Here is a 23,123-nt window from a genome sequence, read left to right as displayed (position 1 = left end):
AAAAAACTTAACATTTTTCGGTCAAATAATAGGTAGAACATATATGTTAATGATCAATGTAAAATTAATCTAACTATGAAATCCATAGCATATGGATCTGAATTCGCATAACTGAGTCCAACTAATTTGTGATTAAGGCGTATTTGATTGATTGTAATTAATACAAGGATTGCTTTTGTTCTCTTCATCAAAAGGTGGATTGTTACTCTACCATATAACGATGTTAGATAAGGTCCCTTACTTATATTATGACACTTTATAATCCAAGGATAATCTTGAAATGAAGTTAGACGCAAGGGTATTTATTTAATCCTTAGTCCCATACTTTCCTAGTTTAATCCAATGAATCAAACTCATGAGAGGAGAAATATTTCTGATTTATAATTTATAATTAGTAGTATTTTATAATGTCACCTAATGCTTCTTATATTGTCATGCCAGTTAATAGAAGTCTTTTATGCTGTTTTCTAATATCAGTTACTTAGGAATTACAGTGTGACAAAGGTGTCAAGTCAGGTTGGTACGTGCATTCTGCAAAAAAGTAACCAAAAGGGACAGGGTAATTTGCAAGACATGTCAAACCATTCTTACACTTCATTCATTCATGTACTCCTCTTTTTACCCTTTTTTTCCCTCTTGTTTTTCCAAGTATATATATTAATCCAAGATTTCCTATTTAAAAATATCTCATCCTCTCAATTAATATATCTCTCACCTTCTTTCTTTTAGCTCCAATAATAAAAATGAATATTCCTAAAGGCATATATTTCCCTCTTTCCATTGCAATTGTGGCCATTTTGGCATCAATTTCCTTTAAGATATTTGATCGTTTAACTTTTGAGGAATTATCATCTCCTATTATCTCAAGAATAATTCACAGCAATATTCATCGAGGTCATCATCGTCATCACCGTGATGACAAAAAACAATCAATATGTGACAATTTCTCCCCAAATTTCCCAACTATAGATCCTACTACAACCTCCATTCTCTGTGTTGATCATAATGGTTGCTGCAATTTCACTACCGTGCAAGCTGCTGTTGATTCAGTTGGGAATTTCAGCGCGACAAGGAGCTTGATTTGGATCAACAGTGGCATATATTTGTAAGTCCTTTATCCTTGAGTTCTACTTCTATACAATAACAGTGTAGAAAAACATTTACAGTCTATCGAGTCACCTTAAAGATAACTACAGGTAAGTCTGCGTAGTTAATAAGTGAAACAAGTTACCTTAAAAATAAGGTAGACAACCTTCTACGAACATATTAAATTACAGTACGTACTAGTGGTGTAAAAGCTCTTTAGATTCTGTGTGTACAATTAGTTAAATCATTGTTGATCTTATTGTTCTTGTAATAACTTTATTCCTTGTTTGTTGTTGAGTATAAGGTATTATCTGACTAAAACCAATAATTTTGTTATTGTGTATGCAGTGAAAAGGTCATTATTCCAAAAACTAAACCTAATATCACCTTTCAAGGGCAAGGGTATACTTCAACAGCTATTGTATATAATGACAATGCCAATTCTTCACGTGGCACATTTTACAGTGGCTCTGTCCAAGTATTCTCCACCAACTTCATCGCTAAGAATATAAGTTTCATGGTATATCACCCTTGCCCTACTCTATTCATTCATCTTAATAATGCATCAAAACATAAAATAAAAAAAAGAAGGAAATTTCCTCTAATGAAAGCGTAATTACTACTCCTATATTGTGCAAAGTAATAGCTTGTCGTAATGTGTTGTTGGAAAAAAATGCATAGAGTTAAGTTATATGCACCAACAATAACGAATTAAATTGTCAGTGTATATAACTTATATCCTTTACACGTCGTTATGTTTGTGAATACAGAATGTAGCTCCGATTCCAGGGCCGGGTGCGGTAGGAGCACAAGCAGTGGCCATTAGGATAGGAGGAGACCAAGCTGCCTTCTGGGGTTGTGGATTTTTTGGAGCTCAGGATACCCTCCATGACGATAGGGGTCGCCATTACTTCAAGGAATGTTATATTCAAGGTTCCATCGACTTCGTTTTTGGCAATGGCAAATCACTTTATGAGGTACATATAGCTAGAATTAAGTTATCTGAATATATATATATATATATATATATTTAGATATACTATATTAAGGTAGATAGGCGCACTTTGCGAACAATCACGAGAGTAGATATATATAGTTTTTATCACTGTAAAGAAAATACACTTTGTATATCCGTCTAGGGGATAATCATGTGCGAATGTAGCTTTTTGGCTATGAATTCATCTGAACCCATAACTTTCGACATGAAATATAGGTATATATGTAAAAATGTATTAAAATCTCAACAGATATTAGATTGAACCCATAATTGTAACAGTAATTAATTTAGAATAAAGTTGAACTCATTAAATTTCAAATCCTGAATCCGCCTACAAAAGATAACAATAGAAAATACTTTAGGTGTATGTAGCCGTGTTAGTTGGGGACAACACACTCATGCAAGTTTTAAGAGGCCAAAAGGAGAAGATTTTAGTCCCTTGAGGGACACTGATGAAATTGGAATGATGTAGAGGAAATGTTATATTGGAAGAAGAAAAGAAGATTTAAAACACTTCGAACATACATTCAATGGTCACTTAGTCTGTAGAAAAAAAATCTATAATATCCTTATAAGTTTCGCCAACATTAAGATTAATAATATATTAATAGCTACAATAGAATTTAAGCTAAACATTGTTATCTAGTTGACGACATTTATTATATATTTTGCCATAATTTATTTATTTATTTGCAAAAAGTCTATGACTTGTTTTCGACCATAAATTTAATTTATTTTTTTATAAACTCTGTACCTGGTCAAACGCCACCATATAAATTGGAACGAGAAATAATTAAAATGTGATGATAATTGAAGTGCAGAACTGCGAGTTGATATCAATGGCGAGTCCAGGATCGAGGTCGATAAATGGAGCAGTGACAGCACACGGCAGAGCTTCCAAAGAGGAAGACAGTGGATTTGCGTTCGTAAACTGCAATGTGGGAGGAAGTGGTAGGATTTGGTTAGGCAGAGCATGGAGGCCTTTCTCTACTGTAGTCTTCGCCAACACTTTCATGACTGATATTATCTCTCCTGACGGCTGGAACGACCTCAATGACCCTTCAAGAGACCAGTTAAGTTCATTTCACTAATATAATATATATTCCCCCCTCTCTCCATCTAGGATTTAGACAGTTTTGAGTTAAAAATACGAGTTATGAAATATAAATCTGATATAACGTTTGAGCAAAAAGTTATATGTTTAACCAAATTCGCAACTATAACTATATCGGACGATATTGTATTCTCCCATTTGATTGTAAACCGTGATGATTAGTGTTTGGTCAGAAGCTCCAAGGTTTCAACCAGGGTTGGCAAATTAAACGGGCGAGTTCGCACGGATATGGGTGGGTTTAAAATAGGTAATACAAAAATCGAATAAATTATTCGACCCGATTCATTTAATACGGATAGAAAATGAGTTAATCGGCGGATAATATGGATATCAATATTATTCATGGCTTCTTGAATATGATTACCTTTGGGAGAATTCCTAGTTTCCCAAACTTGAGGAGCCGCTGATTTGAGTCTTAGCAAATATAAAAGTTAAACCTGTTGGTTATCCATTTTTTTAAGAGATAATAAATATTATCCATATATGACCCATTTTAAAAAAGTTCATTGTCCAACACATTTTTTAGTGGATAATATGGACGGATAACTTTTTTTTTATTATTATCCATTTTGCCACCACAAGTTTCAACAAATATCACTATATTAATTATGACTCATATATATTTGATTAATTATCTAGTATCTCTGTTATGTTTAAATACACTACTACTATTACAAAACATGATTTTTGTAACCTAATCACTTAAGATTCTGTTCTGTCTCTTAATGTAGAGTTTATGAACTGATTAGAAATATTGAGTACAGGACAATATTCTATGGGGAGTATAATTGCTCAGGTGCAGGATCAAATATGTCGCAGAGGGCACCATACGTTCAAAAGCTTAATGACACCCAAGCTCTTCCTTTCCTCAGCTCGTCTTTCATTGATGCTGATCAATGGCTACAATCTTTCTCTAACTAGAATAATATTCTTCTTTCATAGTTACGTCATTCTACAAATTATTCTTTCCTATTTTGAAATTGACGTACGAATATATTACTTTGCGCAAAGATGGATACACCAAATTACTGTATTGTTTTCTTCGATTTCTTCATATTGTGAAGAAGATATTGTTGTTGTACTGTACATTGTGTATCATTCTTTAGTAGAACAAAATGAATATTCTAGTTATATTCGGTGTTCTGTGAACCTTGTGTAGGTCGAATTATTTAAGTTAGAACCTAATTAATAATGGATCTTTAAGGGATATAATAGGATGCTTAAGATTTATACATCTTTAATTAGAGATTTTGGTTTTGAATGTTTGAAATAAAAAATCTTTTGACAAGAAAAGCTTCACCCTTTACTGGAGCTAACTGAGAAGCAACATGAATCTTTCGAATACTAATGCCTAAAGCTAAATGGGGGGGGGGGGGGGGGAGGAGGAACGTGTGAGATTCTTAGACCGATCACTTTGAAATATACTTTCAAACTAACAATTCAATATATATATATATATATATATATATATATATATATATATATATATATATTAGAAAAGTTTTTGAAAAAATTTCTTTAAAAGGCTGAAAGCATACCATTCATGGATTGATGTAAACAACCTATTACCGTTAGGATATGAAAGTTAAGAAAAACCCGAAAACAAATGAGTTGATTTCGAAATACAAATTTTATTTTCCGGAAATCAAGACCAAGAGCAGCATCTCAGAGTAAGTTTTTTTTTTTTTTTTTTTTAAATATAAAAAAGATACTGTATACTTTAGAAATCGGGGCTACCCGTTTTCGTGCTCCGATGGAAAAAATGATACCACATCGAAAGGCCAGGACGCTGAACTCGGGGTCGAAACTCCTTTCCAATGTCGGGGTCGACATCATTTACCGAGGTCAGAAGAAGGCATGCATCGAGATGATACCGTTACGATTCAGTAACGGAAAGAGCGTGATACCCACAACGGGCCAGAGATCACGGCGTGAATTTCGGAATGGATTGGTCTTCGACGGTTAGACAGTTGTCAAATATGATTTCTTACTGTAATTAGAAGTGTACCTTATTTAGGACTCCCCTATTATATAAAGAGGGATCCCATTCATTTGTAACCCCACGGTTCACTGATAAGAAAATATAAGTGCATTACTCTCTTGCTATTTCATTTACTATTTTTCAGAGTTGTTTTATCATTTATCCTCATCATCATACCTCGAGACTGTCACAAGTCGAGGTCGAGATTTAGCTTACACAGTGATTTGATCTACTTTATTCTTTAATTTATCTATGTAATTCCTGGTTTATCAATTGGTATTGAATAAAATCACATATCCTTAATACCACAATACAAATTTAATTGTTACTCGAATTTCAGGATAAACAGTTTGGTGCCCACCGTGGGGCTTAGGATAATAGTGATTGTTTAGTGTTGATTCAGATAACACACATTATTTCACGCTTGTTCTTGCCAAGTATTTTTGCTTTCAGATTAAAACATGTCAAACTCACAAAACGCACCCGTACATGGTGATGATGGTCTGGGGTTTCACACGGAAAACGAAATGTAATTTCTCCAGGAGCCGGGGTGCCATCGGTTAACCTCGAGGGAGTACCGGTTGCTGATCCAGTCGATGTCAGTTTGCACATTGCTTTGAATGCGGATTTAGGTGCGGACCCCGAAGGGAGTGTGCGCAGGGAAGGTCGATCTGGTGGCCAAGGAACACAGGGCGCATGAGACAGGGGAGTTAGTCTCCAGGTAATATTTGAGATGCTACAGACTCAACAGGCCGCTATTGCTCAGCTTCAAAGTCAACATAGAACTCCGAGAGTGGTCGAGCCGGAAACCACTCACCATACCGAGCCAGTGACAGAGAGGTCAAATGGTAACGGATCAGAGACTCATCCTACAATTATGAAAATGCTCGAGGAGCTCACCAAAAGAATTGAGTTGGGAGAGAAGAAAATCGAAGATGATGATAAAAAAGTGAAAACATACAACTCCCGAGTTGATCAGATACCGGGGGCACCCCCGATCTTAGAGGGTTTGGATTCAAAAGAGTTCGTGCAAAAGCCTTTTCCTCAGTGTGCGGCTCTGAAGCCCATTCCTAAGAACTTTCGTATGCCGGATATACCTAAATACAACGAGAGCACCGATCCTAATGAATGCATCACTTCGTACACATGCAGAATAAAGGGAAATGACTTAGAAGACGATAAGATCAAGTCCATTTTATTGAGAAAAATTGGGGAAATTCTATCAAATGGAGCAATGATTTGATATCACAACCTGCCACCAAATTCCATCGACTCATTTGCCATGTTAGCAGATTCTTTTGGGAAGGCACACGCCGAGGCCATAAAGGTTGCAACAAGAAAATCGGACGTTTTCAAGATAAGACAATGGGATAATGAAATGCTGAGGGAGTTCGTATCTCGATTTCAAATGGAACGTATGGAGTTGCCACCGGTCACAGATGATTGGGTCGTTCAAGCTTTCACTCAATGGCTGAACGAGCGGAGTTCGATAGTAACACGACAGCTGAAATAAAATTTGGTCGAGTATCCAGTTGTAACTTGGGCAGATGTGCACAATTGACATCAATCGAAGATCAAGGTCGAGGACAACCAATTAGGAGCCACTTTCGGTTCAGTATATCCGAACAAGTTGGCAGTTAAGACCCAGAGGGACGTTGACAGGGAACCAAGGTCGAATAGGGAACGATATCAACCATGCACTGCAAATCGAAGGAATAATGGTTCAGGATGCAATTTCACTCGGAATGATCGAAGAAATAATCGAGGACATAATTCTCGGGGACATATGAGCAAAAGTGGTTTTGAAAAGCATGCCGATCCCATAGAGGCACCTTGGCTATCGGAATATAACTTTAGCATTGAGGCATCAGGCATTGTATCGGCAATCAGAAGGATCAAAGATACTAGATGGCCCAGACTCATTCAAAGTGATCCTTCTCAAAAAAACCCAAATTTGATGTGCAAGTATATGGCACGCATGGTCACAAGACAGAGGATTGCAGGCAATTAAGGGAAGAGGAAGCCCGACTATTCAACGAGGGCCACCTTCGAGAGTTCCTCAGCGATCGAGCCAAGAATCATTTCAGAGACAGAGACGCCAACAGGAAAAATGAACAGGAGGAACCTCAACATGTCATTCATATGATAGTCGGCAGGGTCGATAATCCACAAGGGACCATATTCAAACGTACTAAGGTATTGATTACCAGGGAGAAATGGACCCGAGATTATGTGCCCGAGGGTTCCTTATCATTCAATGACAAAGAAGCAGCATTTCTCAGCCCCACAATGACGCCCTGGTAATTTCTATCTTATTAAATAAAGTTCAAGTTAAGCGCGTTTTAGTGGATCCAGGTTGCTTGGCGAATATCATTCGATCGAGGGTTGTGGAGCAGCTCGGCCTACAAGAACAAATTGTGCCCTCAGCTCGGGTCTTAAACGGCTTCAACATGGCCAGTGAAATAACTAAAGGGTAGATTACTCTACCGGTGAACGTGGCTGGAACCATTCAAAATACCAAGTTCCTCGTGATCGAGGGCGATATGAGGTACAATGCCCTACTCGGGAGGACTTGGATCCACAACATGAGGGTAGTTCCTTCGACTCTCCACCAAATGATGAAATTCCCGATATTGGACGGTATGAAAATAGTGTAAGGGGAGCAGCATGCTGCAAAGGAATGTTTGCAGTTGACGAGGCAATACCGGTATCGATGCTATCAACCTCGGAAATGTCGAGCATCAAAGGTAAACAAGAAACTAAATAGCAATCACAGCCACCAGCCTCGACCGAATCGGGAAAGCAGGAGATAGAAGAAGAAGAGGAGGATTTTCTGACCCTTCGAACCTTTTGTCACACCTCCTTTTTCACTACACCCGCAAGGGCATAAAGGAGTTTTCCCAATTAAAGGACAATCGGAACGGGATTTATTTATTAATATGCAGAGTCGCCACTTGGGAGATTAATAGTGTCCCAAGTCATCGGTTGAATCCCGAACCAAGGAAATTATGACTCTGTTAACAGTCCGCAAACCAGAAATTCGAGTAAGGAATTCTGTTAACCTAGGAGAAGGTATTAGGCGTTCCCGGGTTCCGTGGTTCTAGCACGGTCGCTCAACTATTGTATTTGATTTTATCTGATTTCAAAACATGTTCTTGCTTATGGGCTTTTAATTTTGAACCGCTTTTATTATTATTATTATTATTTATGAGAATTGCAATATCGTGAAAATGTGTCTCGAACCACGTCACATCAATGCACCCGTGGTTGTTGACACGTTTCGACTCCGTTGAATTTTGGATTTGGGTCACATAAATGCGCACCCGAATTTAAGAAAGTAAATTATTAAAAGCGCGCCTGCAGAGACTATCGCGTTATTATCTTTGGGGAAGGCCGTGAAATTTGCTAAACGGCCCATCCCGAAGTCTAAGTATTTTTTAGTTAAGCATTGAATGAGGGCCCCGCAATTTGCATTTTTATTCGGCGAGGCTCGTCTCATCCTTTTTATTTAAAGGCCAATCCTAAAGCAACTACGATTTTCTATTTTTAACCTCTAATAACAAAGAAAGGATCCTAATTAATTATCCTATTTGATGAATGAGTAATTATTGGAGGCAACCCGAGAATAGCCTTAATAGATGGGTCTCGAGGCCAACCCACAAAAAAGGAAATTAGACCAGCTTTGGTGACGCTAGTAATGACCGGACCAGTAGGCGAAAGCTTTCAGCCTGTGGGCTTATGACTGGCGCAACTAACATTTGGGCAAGGGTACTTTGAAACCTCAATTGCTAAAGCTAACTCAATGCCCTGTTCCAGTGGGAGTTTCACTTTCCAAATGCACACAATGAAACGCAGGTCTTGCAATTCAGATTTATATGAGTTTGAGCTAATAAAATAATCAATGAGGGATGGTCGATATGACATGTATGCATTAAACAATTGATTCTACAGAAAGCTAAACACAAGGATTCATTAGTGTCTAAAATGAAGCTAGATTATAAAAGTCCTAGTTACTACTTTGAATGATGCTATGCCAGAATAACCTTCTTCAGTTTAATCACACTGATTCTAACATTGACTCATGACTAGGTGCAATGACCTTATTCACATCATTACAAATAAGAGACAGTCAGGCAACATCTAAAATTCAATTACAAAATACCCTGTGATTCCCAACTTGATTTCAAATGACTAACGTCCAATGAAAACGAAATCGAACTGACTAGGATATTAAACTATTTGATACTACAACTACTAATGAATGAACAAAATCGAATAGTTTCAACCAGCCCACATTATACAAACCATAACAAGTCCTAGTTTAATTACGACATCCAAAACATAACAGAATTATTTGAACTGCAGTTCCACTTCAGAACAAAAACCTCAATTTCATTTCATTTGTCAATAGATGAAGCTACAACAACACAATCTCAAAATGTGTACCTGGAATTGGAAGAGAAATGAAATAGAAGAAGTCAGTTGAAGCAATAACTGAGCAGCAACAGCAGTAAGCAATTTCCAGCAAAAAAAATCAAACCAGTGTTAAGATTGAAAAAAAAATCACAACTAACCAACAATTTAGGAGAATTATTCATTGACTAAATCATAAGAAGAAGCAGGGAACACATGAAGATATAAAAAAAATGAGGACTCACAGCTTGACTCGAATTCTTTGGTTCAAAATTTGACCATCTTGGGCATGAATTGAACATCAATGACAGCGAATTCTTCATGAAGGGAATGAGGAGACCGTGTAGTACCAATTGGGTAGTTTTCAGAGACATTAGAATTTCCGGCCAACTTTGAACTAATATTCGAGCCATTCGACTGATATTTGAGGGAAACCAGTGGGAGATTCTAGTAGAGGAGAACTAGGAGAGCACAGGGTGTTAATTTGGGGTGGTTTGGACGGAGGTGTGTTGTGGCCGGAGTTTTTCGATCCAAGATTTGAAGGCTTTGGCTGGGATTCGAGAAAAACTAATATGGGGTTTGGAAAGAGGAGGAGAAGACGAGTTGAGGGTGTATTTTTGGGAGGGATTGGAGCTTCGCCGCCGCCGGCGACGATTTCCGGCGGACGGCGGACGGCGGAGGCACGGCGGCATTACAGAGGGAGTGTACGAGGAAGACGAAAATGTTTTTTTAGGTTTAGTTAACATTTCGGACATTTTTATTATCTAACAAGAATGCACATGAGCCGTTGGATCAAAAAGAATGAAGGGCCAGGATTGAGTGATGCCCAAAACGGCGTCGTTTGATTTAGCTGGGGGCGGACCGGGTCAGGGGGTTTGGGCCTGGGTCGGATATGGGTTCTGGTGGGAATTTTTATTTGGGGTGAGGTTTGGTCAAATTAAAATGAGCCCAATTTTGGTCTCTTATTAAGACCACCTTTTTTTTAATTGTTTTTCCTTTTATTCCTTTTACTTATTTTTGTTTTCATTTTGTATTTTGTATTTTTATTTTTTCTAATTTTATAAAAATCAAGAATAAAGATAAAGTCCTAATATATTTCAAAGTTAAACTAATTAACTCCTACAATTGTTTAAAATCTATTTCGTGACGAATTCACTATTAAACAATTAAAAATGCAAAAGTGAACTATTTTTGTTATTTTCTTCATATTTTGTTCTAAATCAAATTAACCCCTAAATAATCCTAAAATATGAACTTAGATCCTAAATGCAAATGTATTTTTGTATTTTTTATATGAATTAAAATGCACAAATAAAATGCAAACAATTACAAGAAAATAACACAAAATTCACAAAAATTGTAAAATAATAAAGAAATTGTTTTGTTTGAATTTCTGGGAATAATTCATATATAGGGCAAAAACCGCGTGCTCACAGCTGCCCCTCTTTTCTCGGAAACATGAAGAGTTTTCGTGCAAAGATAAGTGAGCAAATGCGAGCGATTTTTGCCCGTTTGAATATTCCGTGTGAAGCATTTTTGAAAGAGTTGACCGCACCTTGCTTTAGAGGTTGCCTACATATCCTGGGCTAAACAGGAATCAGGTCAGTGTAGTTCGGGAGTGTCTGGTAGCTGGCACTACCAGGAGCTGTGATTTCACTGCGATTGTTGCTGCTACTGCTCACTGACCTTCCTTATTACACCATGTCAAAATAAAAGAAGCTAGCCTAATCTATGGACTATGAATTACAAAAGTCCTATCCGAAATCTTCCAACTGCATCTTGTACTTCCTTGTTGTCTTGCATTCCCTTGGTGAAACTCATTGTTGTTACTTCAAATCGTGAACTGAGATGTTATTTCTTCTCTCCAAATTGCTGAACTTGAATAATCTTGAACTTGAATGTATTCCTCTGTTATCTGGGCGGGCTCCCAATTACTGAAACTTGAACTATATGTCTCTATTCTCCAGGCGGACTCCTGACTTCTGAATCTTGAAATTGAATGTATTCCTTTGTTATCCAGGCGGGCTCCTGACTGCTGAACTTGAACTTGAATGTATTCCTCTGTTATCCAGGCGGGCTCCTGACTTCAAAACTTGAAATGTATTCCTCTGTTATACGGGCGGGCTCCCGACTGCTGAACATGCAATGTATTCCTCTATTATACGGGCGGGCTCCCGACTTCAAAACTTGAAATGTATTCCTCTGTTATACGGGCGGGATCCCGACTACTAAACTTGAACTGCATTCCCATGCTATCCAGGCGGGCTCCTGGCTTCTGAACTTGAAATGTATTCCTCTCTTATACGGGCGAGCTCCCGACTGCTGAACTTGAACTGTATTCCCATGCTATCCAGGCGGGCTCCTGATTTCTGAACTTAAAATGTATTCCCTGCTTTCCAGGTGGGCTCCTGATTGCTGCATTTGAAAGTATTCCCTGCTCTCCAGGAGGGCTCCTGACTTCAAAATAGACAAAACAAAGAATTTGAAAGCTAAAACTTAAATTGTACTCCCTTGTTCTTCAGGCGGGCTCCTGACTGCTGCGCTGGAATGTATTCCCTGCGCTTCAGGCGGGCTCCTAACTGCTGCATTTGAAAGTATTCCCTGCTCTCCTGGCGGTCTCCTGACTTCACAAAAATAGACAAAATAAAGACAATTTTTCTGCCCCAGTTTGGTAACTGTTTGGTGATTGCCTTTCTCCACAGAGAGTTCCTCTGAAACAAACGAACTTTTCTGCCCCTGTTTTAATCAAAGAAAATTTGTCAGTTCAAAAATGGTGGTTAGTTGGTGGCATTCTTGCTGGAGATCTTTCTGCTGCATTGTTTTGTTCCGACTGGCTTCCCGAACTGGCCCTGAACCGCTTTGACTTTCCGACTGACCTTCGAACCCTCTAACCTTTGACGAACCGAGTGTTCCATACTCCTGCTGTTGTTTTGCCTCTGACCCCTTTATCCGAACCTTTGCGTATCCCATGTCATTACCAAACCATTCCACCGATGAAACTTCCGGTGATTCCCTGTAACCCCTCTCTCACATCACGCTATCCTTAGTACGCTCTGACCACACTATGCTTTGCAAATGTGGAAGCTGGTAGTGAGCTTTGACTTGCTTTGAACAAGACTGACATTAAAACATCTTAGACAAATGAACCCAAAAGAAAATGAAATGCAATGACTTTACGGGTTAAGGATAAGAAGAATCCAAAACCAGATGACTGCTACGAAAGGAACATGGAAAGAAACTTATCTGACCGGAATAGCTGGTACCAATGGTCATGACATGCATTTCGGACTAATCGGCCCAATATGCCCAACTAACCAGCTCTTGGTTGCCACACTTTGTTTCCCCAGAATTTCCATCACTTGATTACTTTACCCAAACCTTAACCTTGTTCATTCTGCGGCGCCTTGAAATATTTGCACCAGCATACCTCTTTTATTCGTTCATCTCTCAAACTCACTTTCGCCTTACGGTGCCCGTGAGGGTTTTCACCAATAAAACTCTCTCATTTTAATTTCTCTCAACTCCCATCGCCTTATGGTGTCCGTGAGGGTTTTCACCAATAAGATTCTCTCATTTTAATTTCTCTCAACCCCCATCGTCTTACGGTGCCCGTGAGGGTTTTCACCAATAAGACTCTCTCATTTTAATTTCTCTCCTTGCTTGTACCAGAGTGTTGCCCCTGACGGGAATTACTTTTACCTGCTTGACTTGGCATTTCCCAAAGACTGATCAGAAGGTCTTTGTTTGGACCGTAATGTGGGCTTTGGATGGGGTTAGAAAGAAAGGGTATGAAAGGCTCAAAACAATTTCAAAATGAGTTAAAATTACAACTTTTGGAATCCAATTTCTTTCACAACAACCACAACTTCTATCCCACTTTCTTGCTTGGGGACTTTTGGATTTTTATCTTGGTATGACTGAACCTCAGCGAGGCTGCCTACGTACCCTTGCGGGATCAAGTCAAACGTAGTTCACGTCATAGAGACTACGTTGTTTTTTTTTCTTTTCTGCTCTTCTTTTCCTTTCTTTTCTTCATTTTCTTTTCTTTTCCCTTTCTTTTCTTTCTTCTTTTCACTTTCAATTTTTCTCTTCTTTTCTTTTCCTTCTTTTCTTCCTTCTTTCTTTCAGTTTTCTTTCTTTTTCTTTCATTTTCATTTTCTTTTCTTCCGCACTCGCATTTCTTAATGGTGCCATTGATTCCAAAAGAGGGATATGAAAGAGAATAAGTAAGGCTCAAAGGGGATGACAAGGGGTAAAAGTGTTTAGATAGCAGAACAAAATGCCTTCGTCATTTCAATCTTTAAAATATGCTAAATACGAACAAGTACAATTAAAATAAAGAACTCATACATAGTATCTCTTGACCGCATCGGAATTGATGGTCATTTCTACACATTTCCCTTCCACATCTCTCAGATATAACGCACCATTAGACAACACTCTGGTTACGACGAATGGTCCCTGCCAATTTATAGCAAACTTTCCTTTTGCTTCGGCCCAATGAGGCAAAATATGTCTCAACACTAACTGTCCCACCTCAAACTTCCTCGGACGCACTTTCTTGTTGTACGCTCTTGCCATTCTTTGCTGGTACAGTTGACCATGACACACGGATGCCAATCTCTTCTCGTCAATCAAACTCAACTGCTCAAGGCGGCTTTTCACCCATTTATCATCATCGATCTCAGCCTCTGCTATGATTCGAAGAGACGGGATTTCTACTTCTGCGGGTATCAATGCTTTCGTGCCATACACCAAAGAGTAAGGAGTTGCCCCCACCAAAGTACGAACAGTGGTGCGGTATCCCAACAATGCAAAAGGCAGCTTTTCATGCCACTATCTAGATCCTTCCACCATTTTTCGGAGTATTTTCTTTATATTCTTATTGGCTGCCTCAACCGCACCATTTTCCTTAGGGCGGTATGAAGTAGAATGACAATGAGTAATCTTGAACTGCTCACATGTCTCCTTCATCAGATAACTATTGAGATTAGCGCCATTGTCCGTGATGATTACCTTCGGAATCCCAAACCGATAGATGATATTTGAGTGCACAAAATCAACCACTGCTTTCTTGGTCACGCATTTGAAAGTTTTTGCTTCAACCCACTTGGTGAAATAATCAATGGCCACAAGAATAAACCTGTGTCCGTTTGATGCTGCTGGCTCAATTGGCCCAATGACATCTATGCCCCAAGCAACAAAGGGCCATGGTGCAGACATTGTATGTAATTCGGATGATGGAGAATGAATCAAATCTCCATGCACTTAGCACTGATGACATTTACGCACAAAACTGATGCAATCCCGCTCCATAGTGAGCCAGTAATAAGCTGCTCTGAGAATCTTCTTTGCTAGAACGTACCCACTCATATGCGGTCCACAAAATCCGAAATGTACCTCAGTCATGATATATGTGGCATGTCTTGCATCAATGCATCTCAACAACCCGAGGTCTGGAGTTCTTTTGTACAACACTCCTCCAGTAAGGAAAAACCCGCTTGCCAACCGTCGAATTGTTCGTTTCTGATCACCTGTGGCCTGTATCGGATACACACCCATCCTGATATATTTCTTGATGTCATTAAACCATGCCTCACCATCAAGTTCCTCTTCCACCACATTACAATAAGCGTGCTGATCGCGGACCTGAATCTGCAAAGGGTCCATGTAAGCCTTATCCGGATGGTGTAACATCGATGCCAGAGTAGCCAACGCATCGGCCACTTCATTATGAATCCTTGGAATGTGCTTCAATTCTATTGACTGCAACCGCTGACAAAGCTCATGCAAACATTGTCGGTACGGTATAAGATTTAAGTCCCGTGTTTCTCATTTTCCTTGAATTTGGTGTACCAGTAGGTCCGAGTCACCCATGACCAAGACTTCCTGGACACCCATATCTACAGCTAATCTCAACCCCAAGATACATGCCTCATATTCTACCTTGTTGTTCGTACAATAAAAACAAAGCTGAGCTGTAACAGGGTAATGTTGCCCTGTTTCAAAAATAAGCATCGCTCCTATTCCCACGCCTTTCATGTTTGCAGCCCCATCAAAGAAAAGTTTTCATCCTGGCTTCTCAACTTATTCCAACTCTTCAACATGCATCACCTCTTCATCAGGGAAATAAGTCTTCAAAGGTTCATAATCTTCATCAACCGGATTCTCGGCCAGATGGTCCACCAAGGCCTGTGCTTTCATCGCAGTCCGAGTCACGTAGACAATGTGAAACTCCGTAAGCAAGATCTGCCACTTTGCAAGCCTCCCTGTGGGCATAGGCTTCTGAAAAATATACTTTAATGGGTCCAAGCAAGATATGAGGTAAGTAGTATAAGATGACAAATAGTGTTTCAGCTTCTGTGCCACCCAAGTTAGGGCGTCCTTTCAAGATGAGTATACTTAACCTCGTAGGGTGTGAACTTCTTGCTGAGGTAATAGATGGCCTGCTCCTTCCTTCCAGTGATATCATGTTAACCCAATACACAGCCGAACAAATTGTCCAATACCGTTAAATATAGAATCAAAGGTCGCCCTAGTTCTGGCGGAACCAACACGGGTGGATTTGACAAATACCCCTTTATCTTATCAAACGCCTCCTGACATTCGTTTGTCCACTTGACCACAGTGTCTTTCTTTAACAGCTTAAAGATAGGCTCACAAGTTGTCGTGAGCTGGGCGATGAACCTACTGATATAATCCAATCTCCCCAGCAAACTCATCACCTCGGTCTTGTTCCTCGAAGGTGGCAATTCATGGATGGCCTTGATTTTTTATGGATCCAGTTCAATACCCCGGCGGCTGACTACGAACCCCAACAACTTTCCAGACGGCACCCCAAACGCGCATTTTGCAGGATTAAGCTTGAGATTGTACCTGCAAAGCCTTTGGAAGAACTTTCTCAGATCCCTGACATGGTTAGATTGCTATCTAGACTTTACAATCACATCGTCTACATACACCTCGATTTCCTTGTGTATTATATCATGGAATATTGTTGTCATTGCCCTCATATAAGTTGCCCCAGCATTTTTCAAACCAAATGGCATGACCCGATAACAGTATGTTCCCTATGGCGTGATGAATGCCGTCTTTTCTGCATCTTCCTCGTCCATTAAAATCTGATGATAACCCGCGTAACAATCCACAAAAGAACCAATCTCATGTTTGGCACAATTATCAATCAATATGTGGATGTTCGGCAGCGGAAAATTGTCTTTTGGACTTGCCTTGTTAAGATCCCGGTAATCGACACACACCCTGGTCTTGCCATCTTTCTTCGGCACAGGCACAACATTAGCTAACCAGGTGGGATACCGTGTAACCCGAATGACCTTCGCATCAAACTGCTTGGTGATCTCTTCTTTGATATTTACACTTATGTCCGTTTTGAACTTTCTCAGCTTCTGCTTGACAGGGGGAATGCCGGGTCAGTGGGCAATTTGTGAACCACTAAATCAGTACTTAGCCCCAGCATATCATCATACGACCATGCAAAAATATCCTTGTACTCAAACAATGCTTTGATTATCTCCTCTTTGAGTTGTGGCTCCAAATGAACACTTATTTTAGTTTCACGAACATTGTCTTGGTCCCCTAGATTAACTGCTTCTGTGTCATTTAGGTTAGGTTTGGGTTTTTCTTCAAAGTGACTTAATTCTTTACTAACTTCCTCATAGGCCTCGTCATCATCATATTCCACCTCATCATCACGCTCGATTTCTTGCACTATTATTTCTGAGTTAGATTGGCTTTTAAAACTGGGCCGAAGATTCCTCATACATGTCATGTCATTGATATCAGCATAAAAAGAACTGTACAGAAAAGAAAAGAAAAAAATGGAAACAAAATTAGGAATTAAGAAAGAAAAGGAATTACATTTCATTGAATGTAAAGATAACAAGGTTTTAACTCATCCAAACGGACGGAACATAGTAACTAAATTACAAACCCTGGAATAATCCAGGTGAACAAAAGGAAAACAAAACCCACTACCGCGACTCCCTCCGAGATGGAAGAGGAGTGGCTTCCCAGTTGTTGATATTAGCACGTGGCCCGATGTACTGTATATCTGCTTTGCTCGACCCTTCCCCGGCCTCAACCATGTTCAACTCAGCAAATACCCTCTCAAGCCTTTTATCCAAGTTCCCATCCGCACCAGTCAGTGGACCAGACACCTTTGCCAATAATTACTTCCCGATACTTGGCCTGACGAAGGACCTGGACAGACGTGGAATTGGTTTGGGAAGAACCCAGACTCTTTTCTTCATCTTGCGGGCTCGTCTCACATCCGCCGCCGTAGGCTTGAACCCCAGCCCAAAGGTATCCAGATTCTTGGGCAGATAAACTAGCTGAACAATACCTTGCAAATCAGCACCCAACCCTTTGCCTGGTACAAACCTGTTTTTCAATATTTCAGAGGCTACCATGATAGTTGCAGTTGTTATTCTGGGGACTGGGACGTTTTTCCCTTCAGGAACCTTTTCTACCGAGACTGTATCGAAAACCTAGTAAACCCACGGCCCCCGTATCATCATCAGTCTCAATGAAGAGTACGCTGGCATCACTTACAATGAGCATGTTGTCTTCCCTATGTACTATGATCTCTTGTCTATCCCACTCGAATTTGACCATCTGATGTAGTGTAGAAGGCACCGCTTTGGCAGCGTGGATCCATGGTCGCCCCAACAGAAGATTATAAGACACCGCCACGTCTAACACCTAAAACTCCATGGTGAACTCGACCGGACCAATTGTCAATTGAAGTATGATGTCACCCACTATGTCCGTACCACCACCATCAAACCCCCGAACGCAGATGCTATTCTTATGAATTCTGTCATCATCAACCTTTAACTTGTTCAATGTAGACAAAGGACAGATATTAGCACTAGACCCATTATCAATCCGTACTCGAGTGTCTACCGAATCTTCACATTTCACGGTCAAATAAAGAGCTCTATTATGTTCTGTACCCTCCACGGGCAATTATCATCAGAAAATGTCACTCTATTTACCTCAAAGATTTTGTTCGTGATTTTCTCCAAATGATTCACTGAAATTTTATCGTGGACATGAGCTTTGTTCAATATCTTCATTAGAGCCCGGCGATGTTCATCCGAGTGGATAAGCAATGAAAGCAACAAGATTTGTTCTGGTGTTTTCCTTAGCTGCTCAACAATAGAATAATCTTGCACTTTCATCTTTTTCAAAACTCTTCTGCCTCTTCCTCCGTAATAGCTTTCTTAACTGGCACCGGATTTTCCTTGGGATCCCTGGCCTTTCTCAACTCTTCGGGGGCAAAACAACGTCCCGAGTGAGTTAAACCTTGTGTTTCACAGACTTTCTCTTTGATTTCCTTCCCCTTGTAGGTCATAACTACCTGTTCATACTTCCACGGAACAGCTTTACTGTCAATTACTGGTAACTGGGTTACTAGCTTTATAACAACTGGTTCTATGTGAGCCCCCTTCACGACTGCCGCAAGTGTGCTTGATACTCCCCGAACCACTACCTTGATCGACTCTGGTTTCTTCGCAACAATGGACGATCTTTTCCCCATCACCACAACTGGCTTGTTGTGTATTCTTTTCAATTGAACCGCTGGTTTCACACTAGCTGACTTTTCATTCACTTTGGCTTCACTAGAACGGATCATCATGACTGTCTATGAGGGTTTCTTAAACTCTGCTCCCTTATGTATCAGTTCAATCATGTTGGCCTCATGATGCGTTGGCAACAGGTTCTGGTTGATATTGGGTGCTTCCGAGGTCTGAACCTCGATCCTGTTTATGTCAATAAGCTCTTGCACAACAGTTTTCAATCTCCAACATTTCTCAGTATCATGTCCGGGAGCCCCTAAACAATACTCACAGCTCACTAAATGGTCCAGATTTCTAGGAAGGGGATTTGGCATTTTGGCCTCAACCGGGTTCAACAGGCCTAACTGTCTCAGTTTGTGGAAAAGAGTGGTATAGGATTCTCCCAGCGGAGTGAATGTTTTTTGTTTCTGCATTCTCTTGTTTCTGAAAGCTTGGTTTGGGCGGAAGCCGGATCCTGGCCTATAAGCCCTCGGGTATGGATATGTATTTTGTGGAGCTGGGTAGGTGTTTTGGGTAGCCAGCGCACGCCATTGCGCGTGAGCCGAAGGCTGGGTATAAGTTTGGGCATGATGGACGGAAAAGTGTGGCTCTGGTGGTGGATAATAGTGTTGAGGAGGGCCATATGGGGTATGCGGATAATTTGGGTGGTGGGGTCTGGGTTGGTTGTAATAGGGTGAAGGGCTTCTAGACCTGGACCATGCTCCGGATTCGATAGTTGCAACCTCTTCTTTCTTCTTCTTCCCAAGCACACCCCCAGTGCCATTTTGAATGGCTTGGGTGGTTGCTTTGATTGCTGAATAACTCATGATCTTATTGGATTTGAGTCCCTCCTCAACCATGCCTCCCATTTTCACGACTTCACTAAAGGACTTGCCCACTGCTAACACCAAATGACCAAAATAGGTGGGCTCCAAAGCCTGCAAGAAATAATCAACCATTTCACTCTCTTTCATCAGGGGGTCAACCCTCGCCGCTTGCTCTCTCCAATGGAACCCATATTCTTGAAAGCTCTCATCGGGCTTCTTCCCGATCTTTGTCAATGACAGTCGATCTGGGATGATTTTAAGATTGTATTGAAACTGACAGGCGAAGGCTTGGGACAAGTCGTCCCAGGTGTACTACCTGCTATGATCTTGTCTAGTGTACCATTCCAACGCCGATCCGCTCAAACTTTTGCTGAAATATGTCATCAACAATTCATCTCTCCCTCCTGCTCCTCTCATCTTGCTACAGAATCCCCTTAAATGTGCTACTGGATCGCCATGCCCATCGTACAAATCAAACTTAGGCATCATGAACCCGGCCGGTAACTGAACATCTGGGAACAGACATAAATCTTTATAGGCCACACTTACTTGGCCCCCTAACCCTCTCATGTCTCGGAATTATTGCTCCAGGCTTTTGACCTTTCTGATCATCTCCTCTTGCTCAGGGTTTTTGGGCGGCTTCTCGGTGCCTGCCATGAGATCAAGATGAGGGGTATAAGAGTAGGGTTCTGGAACTTTGAAGGTAGGCTCAGGGGGATAATACTGGTTGTTGTGTGTCTGGAATAGAGGTTCACTGGGGGATCAGTGTAGGGTAGCAGGCGGAGGTGCCACAAAAACGGGAGCGATTGGTGGAGGAGGGTATGAGACTTGTTTGGATGGAGGAGACTATGATGTATGAGAAGTGGTGCCTTGGCATTGTTAGTAGAGGGGAAATGCTGGAGATGAATTCACAGTGGGTGGCTCCTGAAGCTGAGCCAATGGTGGGATATAAGCGGGGTTAGCGGGATAAACTGGCGGTGGTACCCTTTCGCCCAGGCTTGGTACATTTCAGCCATCTGTTGCTTCAGCTTATACATTTCCTCCCTCATTGCATGAACTTCCATTTCTTCTACTTCTTTTGATGGGTCAGCGATACTCGTATCAGATTCCGGGCCAGTCATGTTCACTTTATCTTTAGACCGGGTGTTGTATGGATGGATTGCCAGAATGCCAAACAACTAACCACCTACCTAGACTCACACATTTAGACAACAATTCCGTTAGCGATTAGGCTTTAACAGATTGGATAACCGCACATTGGGCATGAATGCACCTATACAGTTAACCATTTCTATTATGCATTTGCTCGACCACATGCGTCATCCCGGCATTTCCTTAGTTCCAACTGTAAGCTTTCTCTTTTCTTTATGTTTTCTTTTCTCTTTTCTTTTCTCTCTTTCTTTTCTCCTCTTTATTTCTTTTTCCTTTCCTTCCTCCTTTATTCTATTCCTTTCTTGTTTTTCCGCTCTTCTCTTTTCTTTTCTCTCTTCTCTTATTTTCATTCATTTTTTTTCTTGTCTTTCTGCTTTTCCCTTTCTTCTTTCCCTTTCTTTGTTTTCTTTTCTTTACTCGGTTACGATCGAATCCTATGGAGATTGCCTACATATCGTGACCCCGCACGAATCAGACCAGGCGTAGTTCGTGAAAATAAGTGCCAAAATAAAGGAACAATTTTTTGGAATTTTCAAGTTTTTCATTACCACAACATTCTATTACAAACTAAACATTTTGAAATGGAAAATAACAGACTCCAACTAGACTCAAATACAGACTCCGAACATACTAGCATACTTGGATGCAAAAAGAAAACAGACTGACAAACAACAAACTCTAAAATGAAAAATACAGACTCGATCTATGAATACATTAGTGCTTCAAAAGTGGGTGCCTGCGGGGCATCGTTCGGCCTCGCCGGGGGCTTAGGTGCCAAATACCTTTCAAGTTGCTCCAGCTCATACATGGTTCTCTTGACATAAATCATCACTGCTGAGAAGAAGGTAGTGCGGGTCATGTCTTCACATGCCCGACATCTCCTAAGGATGGCGTGGGCAATGGTGTCAATCCTGTCTCTTGTTTGACCCTTTTCTATAAGCAATCGCCTTACTTGATTATTGCGAGCCTCCAACATATGAGAATCCTGAAGATATTGATCCTGCAGCTGCTGTATTTCTACTTCCATTCGGGCCAGTAAATCATAGCAGTGTCCACTTTCGGTCTCAAAAGCTTTAGCTTGCTTAGCTGCTTTATCCTCAAGGGTGACCAGTTTTCTTTTCAGACTAGCAATGGTCTTTTCATAATCCTTCTCTAATGCCTTCGGATTTTTTCAGCTCATCCCGGCACTCACTAATTTCCTTTTTCAGCCCCTTTGTCAACCGCTCGTCTGACCGGCTCCTTTGTTGGTGATTGGTAGCTATCCTCATTTGCTGGATTTGGGCCCTAAGCGCCTCGTTTTCTTGGGCCAACCTGTTCTTTTCTCCCTGATCAGCAGCAACTTGCACACTGTTCTCAAATTTCAGAGCTCCAATCTGTTGTTTCAGCTTGCCGATTTCAGCCTGATAGCCTTCTTCTTTTTCTAGCCAACCCCATTGTTCTTGTGATGATTCAGTGAAATCCTAGATGTAGGGTCTTTTAGCTGGCCTCTGATGCTTAAGTTCTCTTCTGTACCATGCGAGGTATTCTGGCGACATTTCTCCTTTGGCCCGATCCTGAACACAAGTATCTGCTTGTAGATATTGACATTCATTCCAAATCTCGCGGACTTTTGCTTCGGGAAACTGTCCGTCAGGGCTAATCTCAATTACTTGAGCACTAAGATCTTCCTCCCGTGGCACTGTTTGGCATATCCCGAGTTGTCTCAGAACCCGACATGGAGCATAAGGCTGGATGCTCTTAAGTCCCATCAAAAGAAAATGCGACCTAGCTGCTGGCATGTATATGATTTCTTCAACAGGCAACCATCCCAACGTCCACTGTATCTGACTATCCGTGAGAGTACGAAAGTATGGTATCCACGCTGTTACTCCTTCAGGCAGACTAACACCGTCAATCCTTGTGTAAAACTCTCCTATACAGGTTTTGTCAGACGAACCATAACTCAAGAGCCGGGAACGGTGGCATAGATGCT

General features: G+C 40.6%; 2 protein-coding genes across 2 annotated transcripts; one reads left to right on the top strand and one right to left on the bottom strand.

Annotated features, from left to right (window-relative positions):
• Positions 1–690: 690 nt before the first annotated feature.
• Positions 691–4,332, top strand: LOC104222640 (probable pectinesterase 8). The gene is made up of 5 exons (XM_009773886.2): positions 691–1,105; positions 1,435–1,606; positions 1,857–2,063; positions 2,905–3,155; positions 3,962–4,332. The coding sequence occupies exons 1-5, from the start codon at positions 744–746 to the stop codon at positions 4,116–4,118; spliced, it is 1,149 nt and encodes a 382-aa protein (XP_009772188.1). The 5' UTR covers positions 691–743; the 3' UTR covers positions 4,119–4,332.
• A 10,527-nt stretch (positions 4,333–14,859) lies between these two features.
• On the bottom strand, positions 14,860–18,020 carry LOC138868678 (uncharacterized). The gene is made up of 2 exons (XM_070146244.1): positions 17,880–18,020; positions 14,860–15,366 (listed from the first exon to the last, which is right to left on the bottom strand). The coding sequence occupies exons 1-2, from the start codon at positions 18,018–18,020 to the stop codon at positions 14,860–14,862; spliced, it is 648 nt and encodes a 215-aa protein (XP_070002345.1).
• Positions 18,021–23,123: the final 5,103 nt, after the last annotated feature.

This window comes from Nicotiana sylvestris, chromosome 5 (genome assembly GCF_000393655.2).
Source record: "Nicotiana sylvestris chromosome 5, ASM39365v2, whole genome shotgun sequence".
Taxonomy (NCBI): Eukaryota; Viridiplantae; Streptophyta; class Magnoliopsida; order Solanales; family Solanaceae; genus Nicotiana; species Nicotiana sylvestris.
Note: the sequence above shows the minus strand (reverse complement) of the source record. Positions and strands in the feature narration are given on the sequence as shown.